Genomic DNA, 20,210 nt, shown 5'->3' with positions numbered 1-20,210 from the left:
GACACAATAGCTCTGAGAACTTAGTAATGAACCAATGCAATTAATAATAATAAAACGTAGAGGAAATGATTGAAATTGACGCACAAGTGATAGTTAGCTTTGACTGTACTTACAGGGAAAGTAACACACAGGGAGCTGTAGGACTATTAGTCAACAATATTTTTCTCAGAGTATTCTGCCTCAACGTCTTGCAAATACTGCAGCAAAAAAAAAAAACATGGGGAGAACGGAAATCATATTTATCACAAAAACATCACAGAAATTCATAAACACCAACATTTCACTTGATAGAATCCTGCAAAGCGGACACAGCAAGGGGTAAAGGCGGAAGAAACACGGCACATTCTTTTAAATAATGTCAAACAACCAGTATACATCGGCACATTCTAACCAATAGATTTCACAGTGACTTTTGTTCGGCTTTCATGAGTGGAAAAAAAGCCCCTTTGTTTTCACAGCGCTCTGGGACGTTACCCTGCGTGAGGGCTGCCAGAAACATACAAGTTGTTGCTAATTTCAATCAGGGAGCGACTTTATTGTGAAGCCCGCAGCGTGGGAAACCAGTCAAAGATCAATCATCTGTAGGGTGCAAGTCAAGTTTAAATGGAGTCCTGTAGCTCAGTGGTTAGAGCACTCGCTTTGCAAGCGAGAGACCTGAGTTCAATTCCAGGCAGAGGGCGAAACCTTGGGCAAGTTTCCTTACTCCACACACCTAATAATAATCCCTCCAAAAAAACAAAACAATAATAAATTGGTCATTTTCAATCCACGACTGTCTGTGGGACACTGCTGTGCGCAATTGGCTGCTGCGTTTCACCCACAAATATAGTCAATTCACTTTACAGTATATTGTGTGAAGCGCTTTGAGACGTCCAGAAGACGTGAAAAGCGCTATATCAAATGCAAGGATTATTATTATTGTTATTATTATAAATAGTCATCCAGTGTTTAAACCTTAATGTGTGTTTGGGGAGAATTCAGTCCAGTAATGTTCTCTGTAATCAGTGAAGAGAATGGGAACTGTTTTCAAACCACCTGCTGGTGTACTGGGGAAGGTCTATCCTCTTTCCACGGATGCTGCCTGACCCGCTGAGTGTTTCCAACCACTTCTGTTTTTATTTAAGACCTCCTGATGTTGCTTTGGGTGAGCAGCACAGCAAAGGCCAGACCTTAGTGAGTGCTCTAATCTTTAGCTTAGTGGTTAGAGCACTTGCCTTGCAAGCGAGAAGACCTGGGTTTGATTCCCGGGCAGGGCGAAATGTTAGGCAAGTTTCCTTATTCCACATTCCTCTGTTTACCTAGCAGTAAAGTACAAACCCGGTTGTTTCTGGGGGTATTAATGCCTTGAAAAAAATAATTTGGTCACTCAATCCACTTTGAGTTTGTGTGGACACTGCTGTGCGCAATTGGCTGTTGGGTTTTGCCCACAAAATATACAGTCAATTCACTTTACAGTATATTCTGTGAAGCACTTTAAGATGACTCGAAGACATGATAAGGCGCTGTTTCAAAATTCAAGGATTATTATTGTTATTAAAGGAGCCGAGGGAGTGGGACCTAGAAATGGATATCAGTGGATTCTGTCCCAACAACAACTTGCATTTATATAGTGACCCTCACACAGGGTAACATCCCAGAGCGCTTGACAGTGCACTGAATGGGCAGGTTCATCCGGAAACACCCCAGACACAACAAACCAGTGCAGGATCAGAGATGTTCTTTGTAAAAACATTGTCTAATTCAATCCCTAAAATAGTGCATCCTGTGAGATTCAAGAGCTTTACAGTGAAATACTAACAATAGATTTGAAGATCATTGGTATGTTAGTAAAACAGAAAATATGTGAAATATTAATTTCACTAGGTTAGAAAACAGATCACTTCAGTCTGAGTGTTGTGAGCCTTGGTTCAGTGTGTAACTGATTTTCTCATTGTCTGTACAACACAACATCAGCCGATATACACTATGCCTCTCTGTCTGGCTGCCAGGAATAATATGCTTCCTGTCTCAATAAAGCCCTTCCTCTCCCACGGCAGCTCCAAAGCATAAAGATTATCTTAACTGATACATGAGATTGTGTTCGCCTGCACAACACACAATCACTGCACGTTACAGTGAATCCTGTGAAGTGCTTTGAGACGTCCTGCTGACAGGAAAGGCACTGTATCAAATTCAAGGAATACAACAATAACAATTTGACCATTTACACAGCGTCCTTCACGCAGTGACAATCCATAAAAACAACAACAACAGATTACATTTATATAGCGCCTTTCACGTCGGGAGGACATCCCAAGGCACTGGACAGTCAGGGATTTGGACCCGAGCAGGGGGTTGGGATTAGGAGGTTGGAGGCCGAGGAGGAGGGCGGCTGAAGGCTCAGTCAAATAGAAGGGCTTTGAGACGTGCCTTGAAGGAGGCAGCGAGGTGAAGGGACTGTGGGATGGAGTTCCAGAGGGTTGGGCCAGAGAGACTGAAGGCGCTATACAATGTAATTTGTTGTTGTTGTCATCTGAATGAGGAAATCAGAAATCAAACTCCATACGAGGACGAAGGTTCATAGCCAAACTCTGGGTTCACATGAAGAATGGCATGAGTGGGAAAGCACTCATGTGTTGCTGAACAAATCTGTGGCAGTATTTTCTGTTGTTGTTAAAATTGAGATAGTACCACACCCCAACCCCACCCACATACTCTTATCAAGCCATAAGACACATCTGTGCTGTTTAGTAATAACCCTTATATCATGTTGAAACATCTCAAAGCGTCTCACAGGATTTCCTGTAAAGTGTAGCAGTGTGTATGTATTTTGAAAATGAATGCAGCAGCCAATTTGCGCACAGCAATGTCCCACAAACAGCCATGCAGTGAATGACTGATTTTATCTGGGGGATTGTTGGCCGGGACACCAGGAGAGAGAAACTCCCTTCTCTTTTCCAATAGCACCGTGGGATCTTTTAACGTCCACCTGGACAGGCAGGTGGGGCCTCGGTTTAACATCTCATCTAAACTACCGATCGTCCAGCGCTCCCCCAGTACTGTATTAGAGCCTTTCATAATTGATATTAAATATTATTATTTATTATTATTAAAGATACAAAACCCCCGAAATTTCACCCAGTTTTAGCTTGTTAAAAAAAAATCTGAATTACAGCAAGATTTAATAATATTCCGCCTGACATTAAGACAAAATGGTCTCACAGGTTAAGATGAGGTGAAATTTTGGTGCGCAAGAGAGGCTTTGGTATAAGTACACCATTTACAACAACAACAACAACAACAAGATTCCATTTATAAAGCGCCTTTCACGTCAGGAGGACGTCCCAAGGCGCTGCACAGTTGGGTCATGACCCGAGCAGGGGGGAAATGGTCAGGGTGAGGGAAGGGAGGGAGCAAGGAGGGGGGAAATGGTCAGGGTGAGGAGAGGGAAGGGAGGGAGCGAGGAGGGGGAAGAGAGTCGAGAGGGGAGCTGAAGGCACGGTCAAAGAGAAAGGTTTTGAGACCGGCCTTGAAGGAGGAGAGGGAGGAAGCGGCGAAGGCACTGGGGGATGGAGTTCCAGAGCCTGGGGGCTGAGAGGCTGAAGGCCCGACCACCGATGGTAGGGCGGTTGGGGCGGGGGACGTGGAGCAGACCAGAGCCAGAGGAACGGAGGGTACGGGCAGGTAGGTAGGGGGATAGTAGGTTGGAGAGGTAGGAGGGAGCAAGGCCGTGAATGGCCTTGTAGGTGAGGATGAGGATCTTGAAATCAATCCTCTGGGGGATGGGGAGCCAGTGGAGGCGAGCGAGGGTGGGAGTGATGTGGTCCCGAAGCCTGGTGTGGGACAGTACACGAGCTGCAGAGTTCTGAATGACCTGCAGCTTGTGGAGGGAGGTGGCGGGAAGGCCGGCGAGGAGAGAGTTCCCAGCAGCAAGATTATATTTATATAGCACCTTTCACGTTGGGAGGACATCCCAAGGCGCTGGACAGTGTACAGCATTTCAGACAACACAATTTACATTTATAAAAGGTATTTCACGTCTCAAAGCACTTTACAATCTGAACAACATATATTTACATTGACTAAGATGTTGGTTGTGTGGAGTGTCGGCGTACAGATGGTCCTTGGCTGGTCTTTACTGCAGTGGTAATGTGCCTACACTGGAAGCAAGACTGTCTCAAGGGATTACTTTGGAGCTTGTGTGAAGGTGACAATCTATCCCTCTCTCTCTTCCCTGAATAACAACTGTCTTTAAAGATTTATTACATTGTGAAGTCTACAGTCTGAGAGATCATGTTGAGTGATTTTTTTTTGAAACCCATCCTTGGGTCAGGAGCAAAGTGCATGACACACACTCCTCCACCTACCAAACCTTGTACATGTCTGCTTCTGGTTTTAATTAAACTATAGCGCAGGGACCATAGAAAGATAGAAACAGGAAGAGGCCATTCAGCCCCTCGAGCCTGTTCTGCCATTCTATAGATCACATCTGATCTGTACCTCAACTCCGATTACCTGCCCTTGCCCCATATCCCTTGATCATAGAATCATAGAATTATACAGTACAAAAGGAGGCCTCGGCCCATCGTGTCCGTGCCGGCTCTTTGAAAGAGCTGCCCAAATCAATCCCATTTCCCCCCTATCTCCCCATAGCCCTGCAAACTTGTCCTCCCCAAATAATTATCTAATTGATTCCCTGACCTAAGAAATATTTATCCACCTTAGTCTTGAAAATGTGAATGGATTCAGCATCCACAGCCTTTTGGGGGAGAGAGTTCCAGATTTCCACTCCCCTTTGGGTGAAAAACTGCCTCCTGATTTCACTCCTAATGGCCTGGCTCTAATTTTAAGACGATGACCCCTTGTTCTGGATTCCCCACCAGAGGAAATAGTTTCTCTGTAGCTACCCTATCGAATCCCTTTATTATTTTGAAAACCTCAATCAGATCACACTCAACCTTCTAAACTCAAGGGAATAGAGACCAAGTTTATGCAACGTGTCCTCGTAATTTAACCCTTTAAGCCCTGGTATCATTCTGGTGAATATGATCGAACCACGGGACTGAGTGCCTTAACCTAGCAGATGCTTTGATATTAAGAGGGAAGGAAGCGTGGGAATCTAACATGTCTGGGATGTATGTGATGAGCCTCTTTGTGCCTGTGGGTGACATAGAGAAGGCTACTGCTCTACCTTTAGCATCAGATGGTATGAGGAATGAAGGGCAGTCGCTGACTAATGTAGCTTCAATGTATTCCTGAAAGGTTAGCATCGCCTGCCTCCTGAATGGATAAGTACAATTTTATCACCACCCAAATTACTCGTGGTGGGGGGGGGAGGGCAGGTGAATAAACGTCTCCTCCCAGAGGTGGTGTGGGGGTGGAGTGATTTGCTAGGGGGGGTGGGGAGGGAGTGGGGGGTGTTAAGAGTAGAGTTGATTGGGGAGAGCACAGGATAGGGGGGGTAAGAGAGAATTGGACAGGCACGTGCAGAGTTAGAAGATTAGAGGGGAGGGGGAGAGAGCAAAGGAGGAGGGATCGGGTGGATGGCTGCTGGGTGGAGCAAAGACTGGCAGGAATAATGGGCCAACTGGCGGTCCTCTCTAGGATTCATTAAACAGCATGTGATAACTAGACAAAGCTCTTCATTCATACCTTTGATTTCTCATCCACGATTTGCTGACGGACTTCATTGTGTTTGTCAACCAGTTTCTCTTGTCTCTTGCATTGAGCGTCTTCCAACTGCAGAAACATGGGGAGGAGAGATACCATACAGTTAACAGTTACACAGCACCCATCACCATGAGAGTACATCTGTCTCAAAGAGCTTGACGGTGCAGGCTGGGAACCCAAGCAGGGGTGGGAGCAGTGGGGTGGGGGGGAGAGGGAGGGGAAAAGTGATTGAACATGTCGTCAAAGAGGTATGTCTTGAGAAGGAGGCAAGTGAGGGAATGAGTCTGAGGGCCAGAGATGGAGTTCCAGAGAGCGGGGGCAGATAAGCTGAAAACCCAGCGGCAGGTAGTGGAGCGGAACAGGCAGGGCATTGTTGTGCATGACAAGGCCCAGGAACAGAGGGAATCAGAGACTAACATCTTTAAAGTAACTTGTTTATTTTGTAGCATTCCTTTATAAAGTTAAATAACCTGCCTGCTTCACAAAGATTTTCCTTTTCCTTCCAACTACTTATTTACAACAACAACTTGCACTTATATAGTGCCCTCCACGCAAGGTAGCGTGTCAGAGCACTTAACAGAGGCAAAGCCTGATTCCGAGCCGGGAGGGGAGGTGGCCATAAGCATGGCCGAACAGGAAAGGTTTAAGGTGGGACTTGAAAGAGGGAAGAGAGGGGGCAAAGCGGAGGGATTGAGGGAGACCGTTCCACAGTTTTGGGGTGAAAGCACAACCTTCGATGGTGGGGCGGAGGACGCGAGTGGTGGATTGGGGAGTGAGGAGCCCAGAGAGGTAGTGAGGAGCCAGAGAGTGAAGAGATTTGAACACGAGTGTGAAGATTTTGAAGTTGATCCATTCGGTGATGGGGAGCCGTGGAACCTGGCCAGAGCGGGTGAAATGTGGGTATGGAATTTGGTCCGGGTCAGTATGTAGGCGGCAGAGTTCTGAATGAGCTGGGTCTTTTGATTAGTGGAGCTGGGGAGACAGGCGAGGAGTGCATTGTAGTAATCCAAGCGGGAGGTGACAAACGCATACAGGCGGGTTTCAGCTGCATTTGGGGTAAGGTTGGAGGTGGGCAATATGGTAGAGGTGGAAGAAGATGCTCCTGGTCAGGGACCGGATGTGGAAAAAAGGACAGTTGGGGGTCAAACCGGATGCCTAGATTGCGCACTGGTTCGGTGAATCTGAGGGAGAACCCGGGAGGTTGAGGCGTTTAGATTCGCAGGAGTGAAGACGTTGGTGGTGCAAGGGGAGTTTAGCTGGAGGTTGAAATCACACCTTATGAGCAGGTATTCAGTGCAGAGGGACAGGGACTAGAGGGGAGAGGAGATATCAGTGAGGAAACAGCCAGGAGGTTTGTGGGGGGGGGGGGGGGAAGGGGTGGGGGAAGCGATAAACTAGGAGGAATTTAGGGAGAGAGAGGAGGGTGAGGTGCTCTACTATTTAAGCTTTATTTAAGCTTAAACCTCGCTGAGTCGCTGTGGCCAAGCCACTATCACTGATGGATCTCAACTTGTAAAAATTCACAAACATCAACCAGAGGCTCGGGTCAGGGTCACCATTTGACACTCGGGCTGTCACCATTCGACACTCACCCTCTTTATAGATTGCACTACCTCATGAATATATGAACGGATTATTTCAGTCTTTTCCCTGCAAGAAACACAAATTAGTTATTTTACAATCCAGCTTTTCGGCATCTGACACACGTAGGAACTAATCACTGTGATCAGGTGGTATCTGACACACATGGAAACCCTTCACGGTGATCAAGCCGGGTGTCTGACACACACAGAAATGCATCATTGTGCATTTCTAGGTCTCCAGACCTGACCTAGAGGTCCTCATATTGTCCAGCTACGACCATTCTACCATTTAGGGCTTTGCCTTACAGGGTTAACTGTGCTGTGTGGGAAGAGTCCCACTTTGAGATGTCTCAAACACGTGATAAGGCCCTATATCAAGGATTATTATTAGTAGTATTATATATTATTATTATTATTATGATAATCATTGCATTTAATTCAGTGCCTTTCCCATGTGAAGGATGTGCTCAAAGCGCTTCACAGGATTCATGGTAAAGTGCAGTTACTGTTTAATTTGTAAATTAATGAAATGTATTGGTTTTGTGATGAGCTGTTTCTACTTAGTCAGTGGAAGATCTAATAGGGAGTTTGGGAGGAGTTTCTTTATGTAGAATGTGGAACTCAAGTGAATGACCAAGTTTATCTGGGGGATTGTTGGCCAGGCACTGAGGTTTAACGTCTCATTTGAAGGACGGCACCTCTGACAATGCAGTACCCCCCTCCCCTCCCCAGCACTGGACTGGAGCCTTAGCCTGGATTGTGAGCCCAAAGTCCTGATGTGGGATGTGAGCCTGCAACTTTCTGACTTGGAGATAGTTGAGAGCTCAACTGACTGAACTGACTGTCAGTTTATGGTGAAAAAGATAATAACATTAAAATAATAATAATCCTTGCATTTGATTTAGCGCCTTATTATGTTTATGAGACATCTCTCAAAACGGTTCACAGAATATACTGTAAAGTGAATTGACTGTATATTTTGTGGGCGAAACGTGGCAGCCAATTGTGCACAGCAGTGTCCCACAAACAGTTGTGGACCGAGCGACCAAATTATTATTATTATTATTTACTTTTTGAAGGGATTATTACACCCAGAAAAGTGCTCTGCCAATCGACCTACAACCGGGTTCCTACTTACTGTTAGGTAAACAGAGGCAGGTGGAGTAAGGAAACTTGTCCAACGTTTCGCCCTGCCTGGGAATCAAACCCAGGTCTTCTCGCTTGCTGTGCTGTAAGTCTGTAACCACTAAGCTACAGGACACCACTCCTTTGATGTAGGTTTTGGAGCTTCGGGGGTTATATATGTGCTAAAATTTCCCATTGACTGAAACTCTGTTTGTCACCACCTCAACAAGTTTGAAGTACTTACTCTTCCATTTGATTTTTATCTTTTGATTTGGCTTCAGTGATCTTCTCCTGACGTTTTTTATCCATTTTCTTTTTCAACTCTTTCTTTTCCCTGAAATTGAGAACAATTGGTTGAATTTGAGGCTGATTTAAATCACAACATTAATACTCACTGTATATCTGAGGCCATCTCACATCACAGTACTAATACTCACTGAGGCCATCTCACAGCCTTAATACTCATTGTATATTTGAGGGAATCACATAATTAATACTCACTGTATATCTGAGGGTGTCACAGCATTAATACTCACTGTATATCTGAGGCTATCTCAGAATCACAGCATTAATACTCACTGTATTAATCACCATTTGTTACACTGATGCCCTGTTAAAATGCTCTTACTTTTCACAAAGCTCTTTGAGTTTCTTCAGCTGGTTGGCCTGGCATTCCTCACAGACCTCTGTCAACTTCTGTACCAGCTACAAAGAGCAGAGAACATGTCAGCTACATGTGAGCAGGTAAACAGCTCTTACTAAGTCTTCCTTATTCATTAAACGGCCTACCTCAATATTGTCCAGGCCTGACCATGCCAGCTCCTCCCCACACAAGCTGTAGACCAGCCAGAACTCTGCAGCTTGTTTCCTCTCCCGTACCAGGCTTCGTGATCCTAACACCCCCATAATAATAATAATAATCCTTGCCTTTAGATATAGCACCTTATCACGTCGTTGAGACATCCCAAAGTGCTTCACAGAATATAATGTAAAGTGAATTGACTGTATATTTTGTGGGTGAAACACGGCAGCCAATTGTGCACAGCAGTGTCCCACAAACAGCCGTGGATTGAGTGACCAGCTTATTATTTATTTATTTTTGAAGGGATTACTACCCCCGGAAAAGCGATCCACCAATCGACTAACAACCGGGTTCCTACTCACTGCTAGGTAAACAGAGGCGTGTGGAGTAAGGAAACTTGCTACAGGACTCCCACAGGACTTACGTGGTTCTGACGAGTTAAGTCAGGAATTTACTGTGTATTAAATTGTATTGTGAAATATATCACATTGTTATTGTAAAGTCAGATAGTATTAGTGGTGAGGAAGACTTGGAAATAATCCTCTTTGTTCCTAAATCCTCGCATTTGATACAGTGCCTTTCATGTTCAGGAGCACGTCTTAAAGACCTTCGCAGGATTCACTATAAAGTATAGTGACTGTGTGTTTTGTAGACAAACGTTACAAAATTAAGCGCGGCTCAAGAGATGGCTGGACCTTGTCTGGAACTCCATCCCACAGTCCCTTCACTTCGCTGACTCTCTTGCCTCCTTCAAGGCACATCTCAAGACTCTCCTCTTCGACCATGCCTTCAGCCACCCTCCTACCTCTACCCTCCCTCTCTCCACCCTTCCTGATCCCGACCCCCAGCTCGGGTCCAAATCCCTGATTGTCCAGCGCATTGGGACGTCCTCACGATGTTAAAACCTCTATACAAATATAATTTGTTGTTGTTGTCGTAAACTGTCTGCATTGTATGTTTCCAAGTTACAGCTTGACTGTGCCGTTTACTCACCTGTTTAACGTGCTCCCGTTTCTGGTATTTCTCGCTGTAATACTGCTCCTGCCTCACACTCAGCAACTGCTCCTGTTGCTGTTCTTTCAGCTCCGCCGATTTCTGGGTTATTTCTGCGTCGAGCACAGTAAGCTCCTGCTCAGCAGCCGATGTTGGGTGCTCTGGACTTGCCGACTCCACCCTGTCGATAGCAAGATCATTTTGTGTTAACAGCTGGTTTTATCACAGCAAAAAATAACTATACCATTCCCCTCTTTGTTTGGTCAGCCAAATGTCTGACAAACACGGAAATCCATCACCGTGATCAGCCGGATGTCCCTATCACACAATACAGTATTACATTTCTATATCGCCTGGAGGGACACATCCTATTTACCTAATTCCGGAAAGTATTAGGTGCAGATTGTCAAGAGCCAAGGTTAGGGACCCCATAGTGTGCATTGGGGTAACTGCTGGAGTCTAACCAGCTAAAACTACATAGCTTGCCATTGATATTGCTGTCTGGTAAGGTTTCTCACTGCTTGTCCATCTAGGACCACCTTACCATTAGGGCTTTGGCTTGTAGGGTTATCGCCCACAAATATACAGTCAATTCACCTTACAGTATATTCTGTGAAGCACTTTGAGACGTCTGGAAGACGTGAAAAGCGCTATATCAAATGCAAGGATTATTATTTTTTATTATTATCAGGAGCTGAGTGGGATGATTCCCTGCCCCAAGTGACTGGTTTGCCCTTCCAGGTTCTGCCGATGAGCCAGACTGGGCTGTGCTGTCATCAGCAGAGTGTGGTGATTGTGTGTTTTGTAGATGAACCAATTTGCATGCAGCAATGCTCCACAAACGGCCATGAAGTGAGTGAACAATTTTAGCGGGTGGATTTATGGCCAGGGCATAATATTGTATTGTTTTGTTTCCCCAACTGAAGGAAATTAGGATAAAATCTGTGGTCATTTTAAAATCTTTCCTTGTGTCAGCCTGGCTCAGTGGTAGCGCTTTCATCTCTGAGTCAGAAGGTTGTGGGTTCAAGCCCCACGGCAGGACTTGGAATCACATGGTCTAAGCTGATACTCCAGTGCAGGACTAGGGGGTGTTGGACTGTTGCAGGTACCATGCTTCGGATGAGACGTTAAACCGAGGTCCCATCTGTCTGTTAAGGTGGATGTTAAAGATCCCATAGCACTATTTCAAAAGAGAAGGGAGTTTCTCTCTCCTGGTGACCTGGCCGACAATCCTCCAAATAAAATTGGTCACTCACTCCACGGCTGTTTGTGGGACATTGCTGTATGCAAAACCGGTGATGTGTTTTGTCCATAAAATACAGTAAATCTTGTAAAGCGCTTTGAGACGTCTCAACGACGTGGTAAGGCTCTATATTAAGAAATGTGTCACATCTCTCAGCAGGGGGCGCACCCCTTTCCAAGTAAATGGTTTGTTCCTCTCCACTGCCCAAGTCCATTTTTTGATCCTGGAGTGTGAGTTTTTCCATGTGTCAGCTTTTGGCTCTACATTGAGCTCCAAGTTATTTGTTTCTGTTAAATCTTGTGAGAAAACGACTCACAGGTGTCTAACATATTAAATCGGATTGAAAAACTAATCCCATATCAATACTTTTAGACGTCCTAAAACAGCAGAGAAAGATAGGTTTAAAAACAATTTTAGGACAGACACCAGGAAGTATTTCTTTACCCAGAGGGTAATTAATGACTGGAACAGATTACCAGGAAGGTGGGGTTAAGGCCAGGACACTGGGACTCATTTGAAAAGCAGCTGGATCTACCTCAGATGGGGGGGACATTAGGGTAGGCGTTCTGGAGGGATGACATCAGCTGGGCTGAAGGGTTTTGTCTGAACCTCTTGTGTGATCTTGTGAGAATGATCTAATCTACATGCAACTACATGGCTGACTCTTATCACCCTCAGTCAGAATTCCCAGAGGACAGGTCATGTAGCAATAACAATTTGTATTTACGCAGTGCCTTTCATGCGGGGCAGCGTCTTGGAGCGCTGTACATCGGTGCAGTTGGACGCTGAGGGAGGAAGAGTGAAGAGGGAGGAGATGACACAGGCACTGTCAAAGAGGTAGATTTTCAGATGGGATTATTAAGATTGATATAAAATATAAAAAATTTGGTCACTCAAATCCACAATTGTTTGTGGGACACTGCTGTGCACAATTGGTTGCGCATTTTGCCCACAAAATATACAGTCAATTCACTTTACAGTCTATTCTGTGAAGTGCTTTGAGATGTCTCGAAGACGTGATAAGGCGCTATATCAAATCAGAGATTATTATTATAAAGAGGGGCCAAGAAGGAGGGAAGGGGGGTGGGGGTTGAGGCAGGGAGTTCCGGAGGTTAGGGACTCAGTGGCTGAAGGAGTGAACCCTGAATGATGACAGTGAGGGTTGGGGGTGGGGTTGGGGAAGGTGCAGCAGGTCTGTGATAGCCGAGCGACAGGGGAAGCGGAGGAGAGGGGCAGGGCAGAGAGGTGCTGGGGACACGACATGCGACACATTCTGAGCTGAGTTTCAGAGAGTATCTGAGAAGGGCTGACTCACGTACCTCTTCTTACCATCTCTCTTTGCCGATTTTTCCAGCAGGACTCGGCGACGCATGTATTCACTCTGTAGCTCGCTGTACCTGGCTGTGTGCTCTTTGATCAGGTCACTGGTCTTCTTGTGATGTCGCTTCACCAATTCCTTCATCTCTTTGTAATGTTTCTTCTGTAGCTTCACAAACCCTTTCTGTTGCCTTAGCTCCTCAATGGTCTGGGCTTCCATCTCTACCATTGGTTCATAGAAAACCGCCAGTCAGTCACCGCCACACAGAGCAGAGGGTTATTCTTTGGTCAGCCGGGTGTCTGACACATGCGGAAACCTATCACCGTGCTTAAGAGTTCCAAACCTAGCGTGAAGCAGGTCGGTTCCCACTGAGCGAAGGGAGCGCTGGGTGAGTAGCTTTTGAGAAGGTCACAGAGGTTGGGTGGGGCAAGACCATGGAGGGATTTAAAGGTGAGGACGAGGATGTTGAACTCTACCCTCTGGGGGATGGGGAGTCAGTGGAGCCGGACGAGGGTGGGGGCGATAACAACAATAGCCCTTCCCCCCCATTTAATATAGCCCACTGACGTTGGGAATGGGCGTCTGGAGTGGGGGGGCAGTGTGAGTGGGAGGGCAGTGTGGGTGTGGGGGGAGCAGTGTGGGTGTGGGGGGAGCAGTGTGGGTGTGAGCAGTGTGGGTGTGGGGGGGAGCAGTGTGGGTGTGGGGGGGAGCAGTGTGGGTGTGGGGGGAGCAGTGTGGTGTGGGGGGAGCAGTGTGGGTGTGGGGGGGAGCAGTGTGGGTGTGGGGGGGAGCAGTGTGGGTGTGGGGGGGAGCAGTGTGGGTGTGGGGGGGAGCAGTGTGGGTGTGGGGGGGGAGCAGTGTGGGTGTGGGGGGGGAGCAGTGTGGGTGTGGGGGGGAGCAGTGTGGGTGGGAGCAGTGTGGGTGGGAGCAGTGTGGGTGGGAGCAGTGTGGGTGTGGGGGGGAGCAGTGTGGGTGTGGGGGGGAGCAGTGTGGGTGTGGGGGGAGCAGTGTGGGTGTGGGGGGGAGCAGTGTGGGTGTGGGGGGGAGCAGTGTGGGTGTGGGGGCAGTGTAGGTGGGGTGGGGGCAGTGTGGGTGCGGGGTGGGGGGCAGTGTCAGAGCTTACCTGACAGGACGCTTTGAATGAGATCTTCTGCCTTTCCCGGGGGGCTTTTCACTGACGCTGAGACAAAATGTAAAGGTTTGTGGTTAAAGCAGGAAATCGTACCATTGTCACTGCAACTTTCAAACGATGAGCTGTTGGCAGTTTATAAGAAGAGGCGAGGTGAGGGTTGGGCGCTGATGGTGCCTACCTGGCGCTGGCTGGAGTTGGGCTGCTGGCCCGGCAGGTTTGGGGGTCTGGGCAGGTGTGGGGCTCACCCCATTCTCGTCTGTCGTCGGTTTCGGCTCATTACTTGGCTCCATAGCGATTTCCCCAGGTTCAGCCTGAACAACAATCATAACAACAACAATTTGCCTTTACTCGCTCAGTGGTTAGAGCACTTGCCTCGAAAAGCGAGAGGAGCCGGGTTCGATTCCCGGGCAGGGTGAAACGGTAGGCAAGTTTCCTTACTCCACACGCCTCTGTTTACCCAGCAGTAAGTTGAAACCGGTTGTTAGTCTATTGCTGGATCGCTTTTCCCTTCAAAACATAAATAAATAATAATAATTTGGTCACTGAAACCACAACCGTTTGTGGGATACTGTTGTGTGCAATTGGCTTGATATAGTGCCTTATTACGCCTTCTAGACATCTCAAAGCGCTTCACACAATATACTGTGAGGGAATTGACTGTATATTTTCTGGACAAAACATGGAAGCTAATTGCGCACAGCAGTGGCCCACAAACAGTCACAGATTAGAGTGGCCACATTTTTTTTAAGGAATTATTACCCCGGGAAAAGCAATCCGCCAATCGACTAACAGCCAGATTCCTGCTTACTGCTAGAGGCATGTGGAGTAAGGAAACTTGCCCAACATTTTGCCCTGCCCGGGAATCAAACCCAGATTCTCTCGCTTGTGAGCCAAGAGGACCTGGGTTCAATAACAACAAACTGCGCCTTTCACATTGGGAGGATGCCCCAAGGCACTGGATGGTCAGTGGGTGTTTTGGTGGAATGAAATCCATTCCTTAGTGGGTCGGAGTCATTTTTTCATGACCACACACTCACCTCTGTCTGATACGTGGAAACCCATCATTGTGCTTAAGAGTATACAAATGAGACTGAGTTCCGCGTTTCTTACCTACACCTGGAAATTCCCATATCTGAATGGAATGCACACTCTCTCCCTGAAGGGACGCACCCTGTATACCTAATTCGGCAGAGGCTAATAAAAGCCAAGGCTGGGGGAGTCCAGAGTGCGCTTTGGGGTAACTGTTAGAGTCTAACCAGCTATACCAGCATAGCTTGTTACTGATAGCACAACCTGGCAAGCTTTCCCACTGGTTGTCCAGCTAGGACCACCCTAGCCATTAGGGCTTTGGTTGCAGGGTTAACAGGAGCTGAGTGAGATGACTCACTGCACTTCCAGATCCTGCCGATGAGCCAGGATGTTAGGGTGGGCGGGATGGTTGTTAGGGCTGGGCGCTGGGGCTGGTCGTCGGGGCGGGCGGGCTGGTCGTCGGGGGGGGGCTGGTCGTCGGGGCGGGCGGGCTGGTCGTCGGGGCGGGCGGGCTGGTCGTCGGGGCGGGCGGGCTGGTCGTCGGGGCGGGCGGGCTGGTCGTCGGGGCGGGCGGGCTGGTCGTCGGGGCGGGCGGGCTGGTCGTCGGGGCGGGCGGGCTGGTCGTCGGGGCGGGCGGGCTGGTCGTCGGGGCGGGCGGGATGGTTGTCAGTTGTTGTTAGGTGTGCAGCTGAAGGAGATGAAAGCCTCTCACGTCTTTCTTGTCCTCTTCCTCGTCCTCCAGAGTGAGAGCCGCCAACTGCTGGGCTCTCTGCTCCATCAGGTTCACATAGCGGATCGGGTTAGACAGGGCCTCGATCACATCTGTCAGCACAAAGCACACAAGACTATCACACACTCAGGACTTTCACACGCTCACCACTATCACACGCTCACCACTATCACACGCTCACCACTATCACACGCTCATAAATGCAAGGATTATTATTATAACAACAACAAAAGTCACGGTTGTTATAATAATAATCCTTGCATTTGATATAACACCTTATCACATCTTCGAGACGTCTCAAAGCGCTTCAAATAGCGAATTGACTGTATATTTTGTGTACACACAGACACACACAGACTCACAGACACACACACACTCACAGACACACACACACTCACAGACACACACACACTCACAGACACACACACACTCACAGACACACACACACTCACAGACACACACACACTCACAGACACACACACACTCACAGACACACACAAAGCCACACTCATGCACATATACTCAAACAGATACACACACACACAAGTACACACACACACATACACGCTCATGCATATACACACTGACGCAGATACACACCCATGCAGATATACATGTAGGTACACAAATATGTGGCATACAATATACACACTCAAGACACACATACATACAGACACACACACACACACACACACACACACACACACACAGAGCTGAGGTGTTCAGAGGCAGCTCAGCACAATGTCTAGCGCTCATTGAGAAGCTGCTGTGAGGCAGTGGAGTGTGTGACACTGGATAACATACCACACATCAGTCACATCCCATGTACTGACACTCCTTTTTACCTGCAAAAGTGTCTGGAACATAATCCTTCACCTCGATATACACGAAGACAGAGGGAAGCATCAGTGGCTGATTCTTTTCATTCCTCATACAGATATAGCGATAACCTGACACAGAACATAGTAATATTACAACTTGTATTTACACGATACCCCTCACACAGGGTAGCATCCCAGAGTGCTTGACAATAGCGGAGCATGACACTGAGCCGGTGGAAGGTGACCATAAGCATGGTCGAAGGAGGAAGGTCTTCAGCCACGACCTGACATGGGGAATGAAGGTGGAGGGATAGAGGAAGAGTATTCCAGAGTTTCAGAGCATAGTGGCTGAAAGCACGGTCACCGATGGTGGAACAGAGGGCACAGGGGATATGCAGAAGGCCAGAACCGATCGAGTGGAGGCAGCGGGCAGTGGGTTGGGGAGTAAGCAGGTTGGAGAGGTAGGAAATGAAGGGATTTGAAAACGAGTGTGAGGATCTTGAAATCGATCCGTTTGGCGATAAGGAGCCAGTGAAGCCACTGGCTAGGACTGGTGTAATGGGAGTTTATTACACTGAAATTTCCCCCCCACCTTTAACAGTATTAGCAATGTTAACAATAACACCTCTGATCTCATCATCTCCTGTCCTCTATCTAATGGTTTCCTTTGTCTTTCTTTCCTCGCCCCTTTCTATGTTTGTCCTTATAAGCTTCTACCTTCCAACATCCCCAGCTCTGATGAAAAGTCATCGATCTGAAACGTTAACTTTTCTCTTTCCATAGATGCCCCTGACATGCTGAGTGATCCCAGGGATTTCTATTTTTGTTTTCAGAGGTGTTTGTGTTGGTTAACTCCTCGGCACTTTACAGCCCATTGGCCTCAACATTGATTTTATCCACTTCAGACATTAACCACAGCTCCCATCTTCTTTCAGCCTTACCTTCTCACCCCCTTCACCCTTCTCTAACCATTCACGCATCCTCTGAGTCTCAGATACATCTTTTATTTCTATAATCTAATAGAATTTAAGATAATTGTCAAAAGAAACAGAGGGGAGGTGAGGAGAATTTTTTTCACACAGCGAGTTGTTTGGAACTGGAATGCATTGCCTGAAAGGGTGGTGGAAGCAAATTCAACAACAACTTTCCAGCAAGAATTGATAGGTATTTGGGGAGGGCAAGTTTGCAGGGCTATCGGGAGAGAGTGGGGGAGTGGGACTAATTTGGATAGCACTTTCAAAGAGCCAGCACAGATACGATGGGCCAAATGGCCTCCTCTGTGCTGTATAATTCTATCATTCTATGATTCTAATCTCCCACCATTGCCTAATTTCGTCCTACATCATTAACACCTCTGATCTCATCATCTTTTGTCCTCCACCTCATTTATTAATTTGTCTTTCTTTCCCCACCGCCTTCTCTGTTTGTCCTTATAAACTGCTCCCTTCCAACATTGGACGAAAGGTTATCGACCTGAAACGTTAACTTACTTCCCTCTCTCCATAGATGCTACAACAACAACTTGCAGTTATATAGCGCCTCCACACTGGGCGGCGTCTCAGAGCGCTCAACAATGGTGGAGCCCGAGGCTGAGCCAGGGGGAGCGGGAAAGTGACCGTAGGCGCGGTCGAAGATGAACGTCTTCAGGCGCGACCTGAAAATGGGGAACGAGGGGGCAAGGCGAAGGGATTGAGGGAGTGAGTTCCACAGCTTGGTGGTGTAGTAGCTGAAGGCACAGCTGTCGATATGGAGCAGAGGATTCGAGGGACAAGGAGGATGCCGGAGCCAGCAGAACCCAGTAGATGCTGCCTGACCTGCTGAGTGGTCCCAGCCACTTCTGATTCTATTACAGATTTCCAGCATCTGCACTATTTTGCCTTTTGAACATTACAGTGACCTACAATGACTGATAACCAGACAAACAGCACATTACACAGCAGCGACAGCAACAGTATAAAGGTTTCTACAGGTTGTTTAGTGTAGCAGCTTACCTGGACGGAGAGCTTGAACAGGCAGGATCCGATGGCCGATGAATTTACCGCCTTCCTCGTAGACAGCTAACCTCAATGAACACAAGGACGGCAGCACCACCTGGCAGCGGAATAGGGAACATTTGAGAGATCACTGCAACATCACATAGCAAAGCTCTCTGTGTGGGGAGTGTGGGGGATATGGATGAGGGGTGTGGGGGATATGGATGAGGGGTGTGGGGGATATGGATGAGGGGTGTGGGGGATATGGATGAGGGGTGTGGGGATATGGATGAGGGGTGTGGGGGATATGGATGAGGGGTGTGGGGGATATGGATGAGGAGTGTGGGGATATGGATGAGGAGTGTGGGGGATATGGATGAGGAGTGTGGGGGATATGGATGAGGAGTGTGGGGGATATGGATGAGGAGTGTGGGGGATATGGATGAGGAGTGTGGGGGATATGGATGAGGAGTGTGGGGGATATGGATGAGGAGTGTGGGGGATATGGATGAGGAGTGTGAGGAGGATTTGAGAGTGACCGAGGGGCTTTATGAAGAGCACTAAAAGTGATGAGAATTGGTTTAAATACATCTCATGCAGTAAAAGTGAGATGAAACAATTGTAATAATACTTGCATTTACACAGTGCCCCTCATGCAGGATAGCGTCCCAGAGCGCTTGACAATGGCGGAGCACGACTCCGGGGGGAGGTGACCGTAGGCGCAGTTGAAGAGGAAGGTCTTCAGGGGTGAAGTGAATGTGGGGAAGGAAGGGGCAAGGTGAGTTGGGGGATAAGCAGATTGGAGAGGTAGGGAGGTTGAAGCCGGGCGACTCATCGCCAGAACATACAGACCTTTTTAAACACAATTGGCTCTTCATCCCAGACAGGATTCACCGCGTTTCCCTGGGATGTTTTTGTTTTGAAAGCTTTGCGTCTGGTGTCCACGGGAAGCCCAAACACGTCCACCTCCACGTACGTGCCCACCTTCTTATCCGAAAGAAACTGCCCTGAAATTATCTGAAGGAAACGAGAAGATCACAAAAGAATATTGCAGTGATTGAGAGGATCCAGAGGAGGGGAGAGTGGAGAGGAGTGGAGGGGAGGGAAAAGGGGGAGAGTAGGGGCCCGAGGAAGAGACGAGGGGGAAATGAGAAGAGGGAGAGGAAGGGACAGGGGAGGGGGAGATGAGGAGGGGGAGAGGAGAATGGAGGTGGGGAGAGGAGAATGGAGGTGGGAAGAGGAGGAGTGGGGAGATGAGGTGGGAGAGGAGTGAGAGGAGGGGGAGATGAAGAGGAAGGATAGAAGGGGGGGGTCATACCTTGACGGAGAGGGTATTAGCGACGATGCCGTCCACAGTGCTCTCAGTGAAGGGGTCGAAGTGCTTGTCGTTACGTCTCATAAACTCTGGCTTCAGGCGGAAACCGCTCTTCCCGTTGTACTCAAACATTCCCATGTTCAGCTGCATCGGCAGGTCTGTGTAACACAGCACAGCATCACCGTGTGATCACACTGTGTAACACAGCACAGCATCACCGTGTGATCACACACACAATGAGACTCAGGCACACATACACTCACACACACACATGTGCACACTCACATGCACACACTCGTGTCACTCTGTGTGTGACTGTGTAACACTGTGTGACTCTGTCACTTTGTGGGTGACCCTGTGTGTCACTATGTGTCTGTTTAGCTGTGTGTTTCTGTGTGTGCGTGTGAGACTGTGTGTGTGTGTGTATGTATGTGACTGTGACTGTGTGTGTGAGACTGTGTGAGTGTGTGTTATTATGCGTGACTGTGTGTGTGTGT

General features: G+C 47.8%; 1 protein-coding gene across 5 annotated transcripts in view; it reads right to left on the bottom strand.

Annotated features, from left to right (window-relative positions):
* LOC103187635 (1-phosphatidylinositol 4,5-bisphosphate phosphodiesterase beta-1) overlaps positions 1-20,210 on the bottom strand; it is a 228,872-nt gene that overhangs the window by 7,247 nt on the left and 201,415 nt on the right. For 3 of the 5 annotated variants that reach the window (XM_042333658.1, XM_042333660.1, XM_042333659.1), the window contains 13 exons: positions 19,717-19,871; positions 19,251-19,415; positions 18,417-18,516; positions 16,450-16,554; positions 15,587-15,696; positions 14,024-14,156; positions 13,837-13,893; positions 12,715-12,934; positions 10,153-10,333; positions 8,986-9,062; positions 8,602-8,691; positions 7,242-7,299; positions 5,632-5,718 (listed from right to left, as the gene is read on the bottom strand). In XM_042333658.1, coding sequence (XP_042189592.1) covers positions 5,632-5,718; positions 7,242-7,299; positions 8,602-8,691; positions 8,986-9,062; positions 10,153-10,333; positions 12,715-12,934; positions 13,837-13,893; positions 14,024-14,156; positions 15,587-15,696; positions 16,450-16,554; positions 18,417-18,516; positions 19,251-19,415; positions 19,717-19,871 — 1,538 coding nt within the window. Of the gene's footprint in view, positions 1-113; positions 198-5,631; positions 5,719-7,241; positions 7,300-8,601; positions 8,692-8,985; positions 9,063-10,152; positions 10,334-12,714; positions 12,935-13,836; positions 13,894-14,023; positions 14,157-15,586; positions 15,697-16,449; positions 16,555-18,416; positions 18,517-19,250; positions 19,416-19,716; positions 19,872-20,210 lie in introns of those variants that run through there. The other 2 variants (XM_042333661.1, XM_042333662.1) reach the window with 2 other exon arrangements.

This window comes from Callorhinchus milii, unplaced genomic scaffold, assembly GCF_018977255.1.
Source record: "Callorhinchus milii isolate IMCB2004 unplaced genomic scaffold, IMCB_Cmil_1.0 Scaffold3, whole genome shotgun sequence".
Taxonomy (NCBI): Eukaryota; Metazoa; Chordata; class Chondrichthyes; order Chimaeriformes; family Callorhinchidae; genus Callorhinchus; species Callorhinchus milii.
Note: the sequence above shows the minus strand (reverse complement) of the source record. Positions and strands in the feature narration are given on the sequence as shown.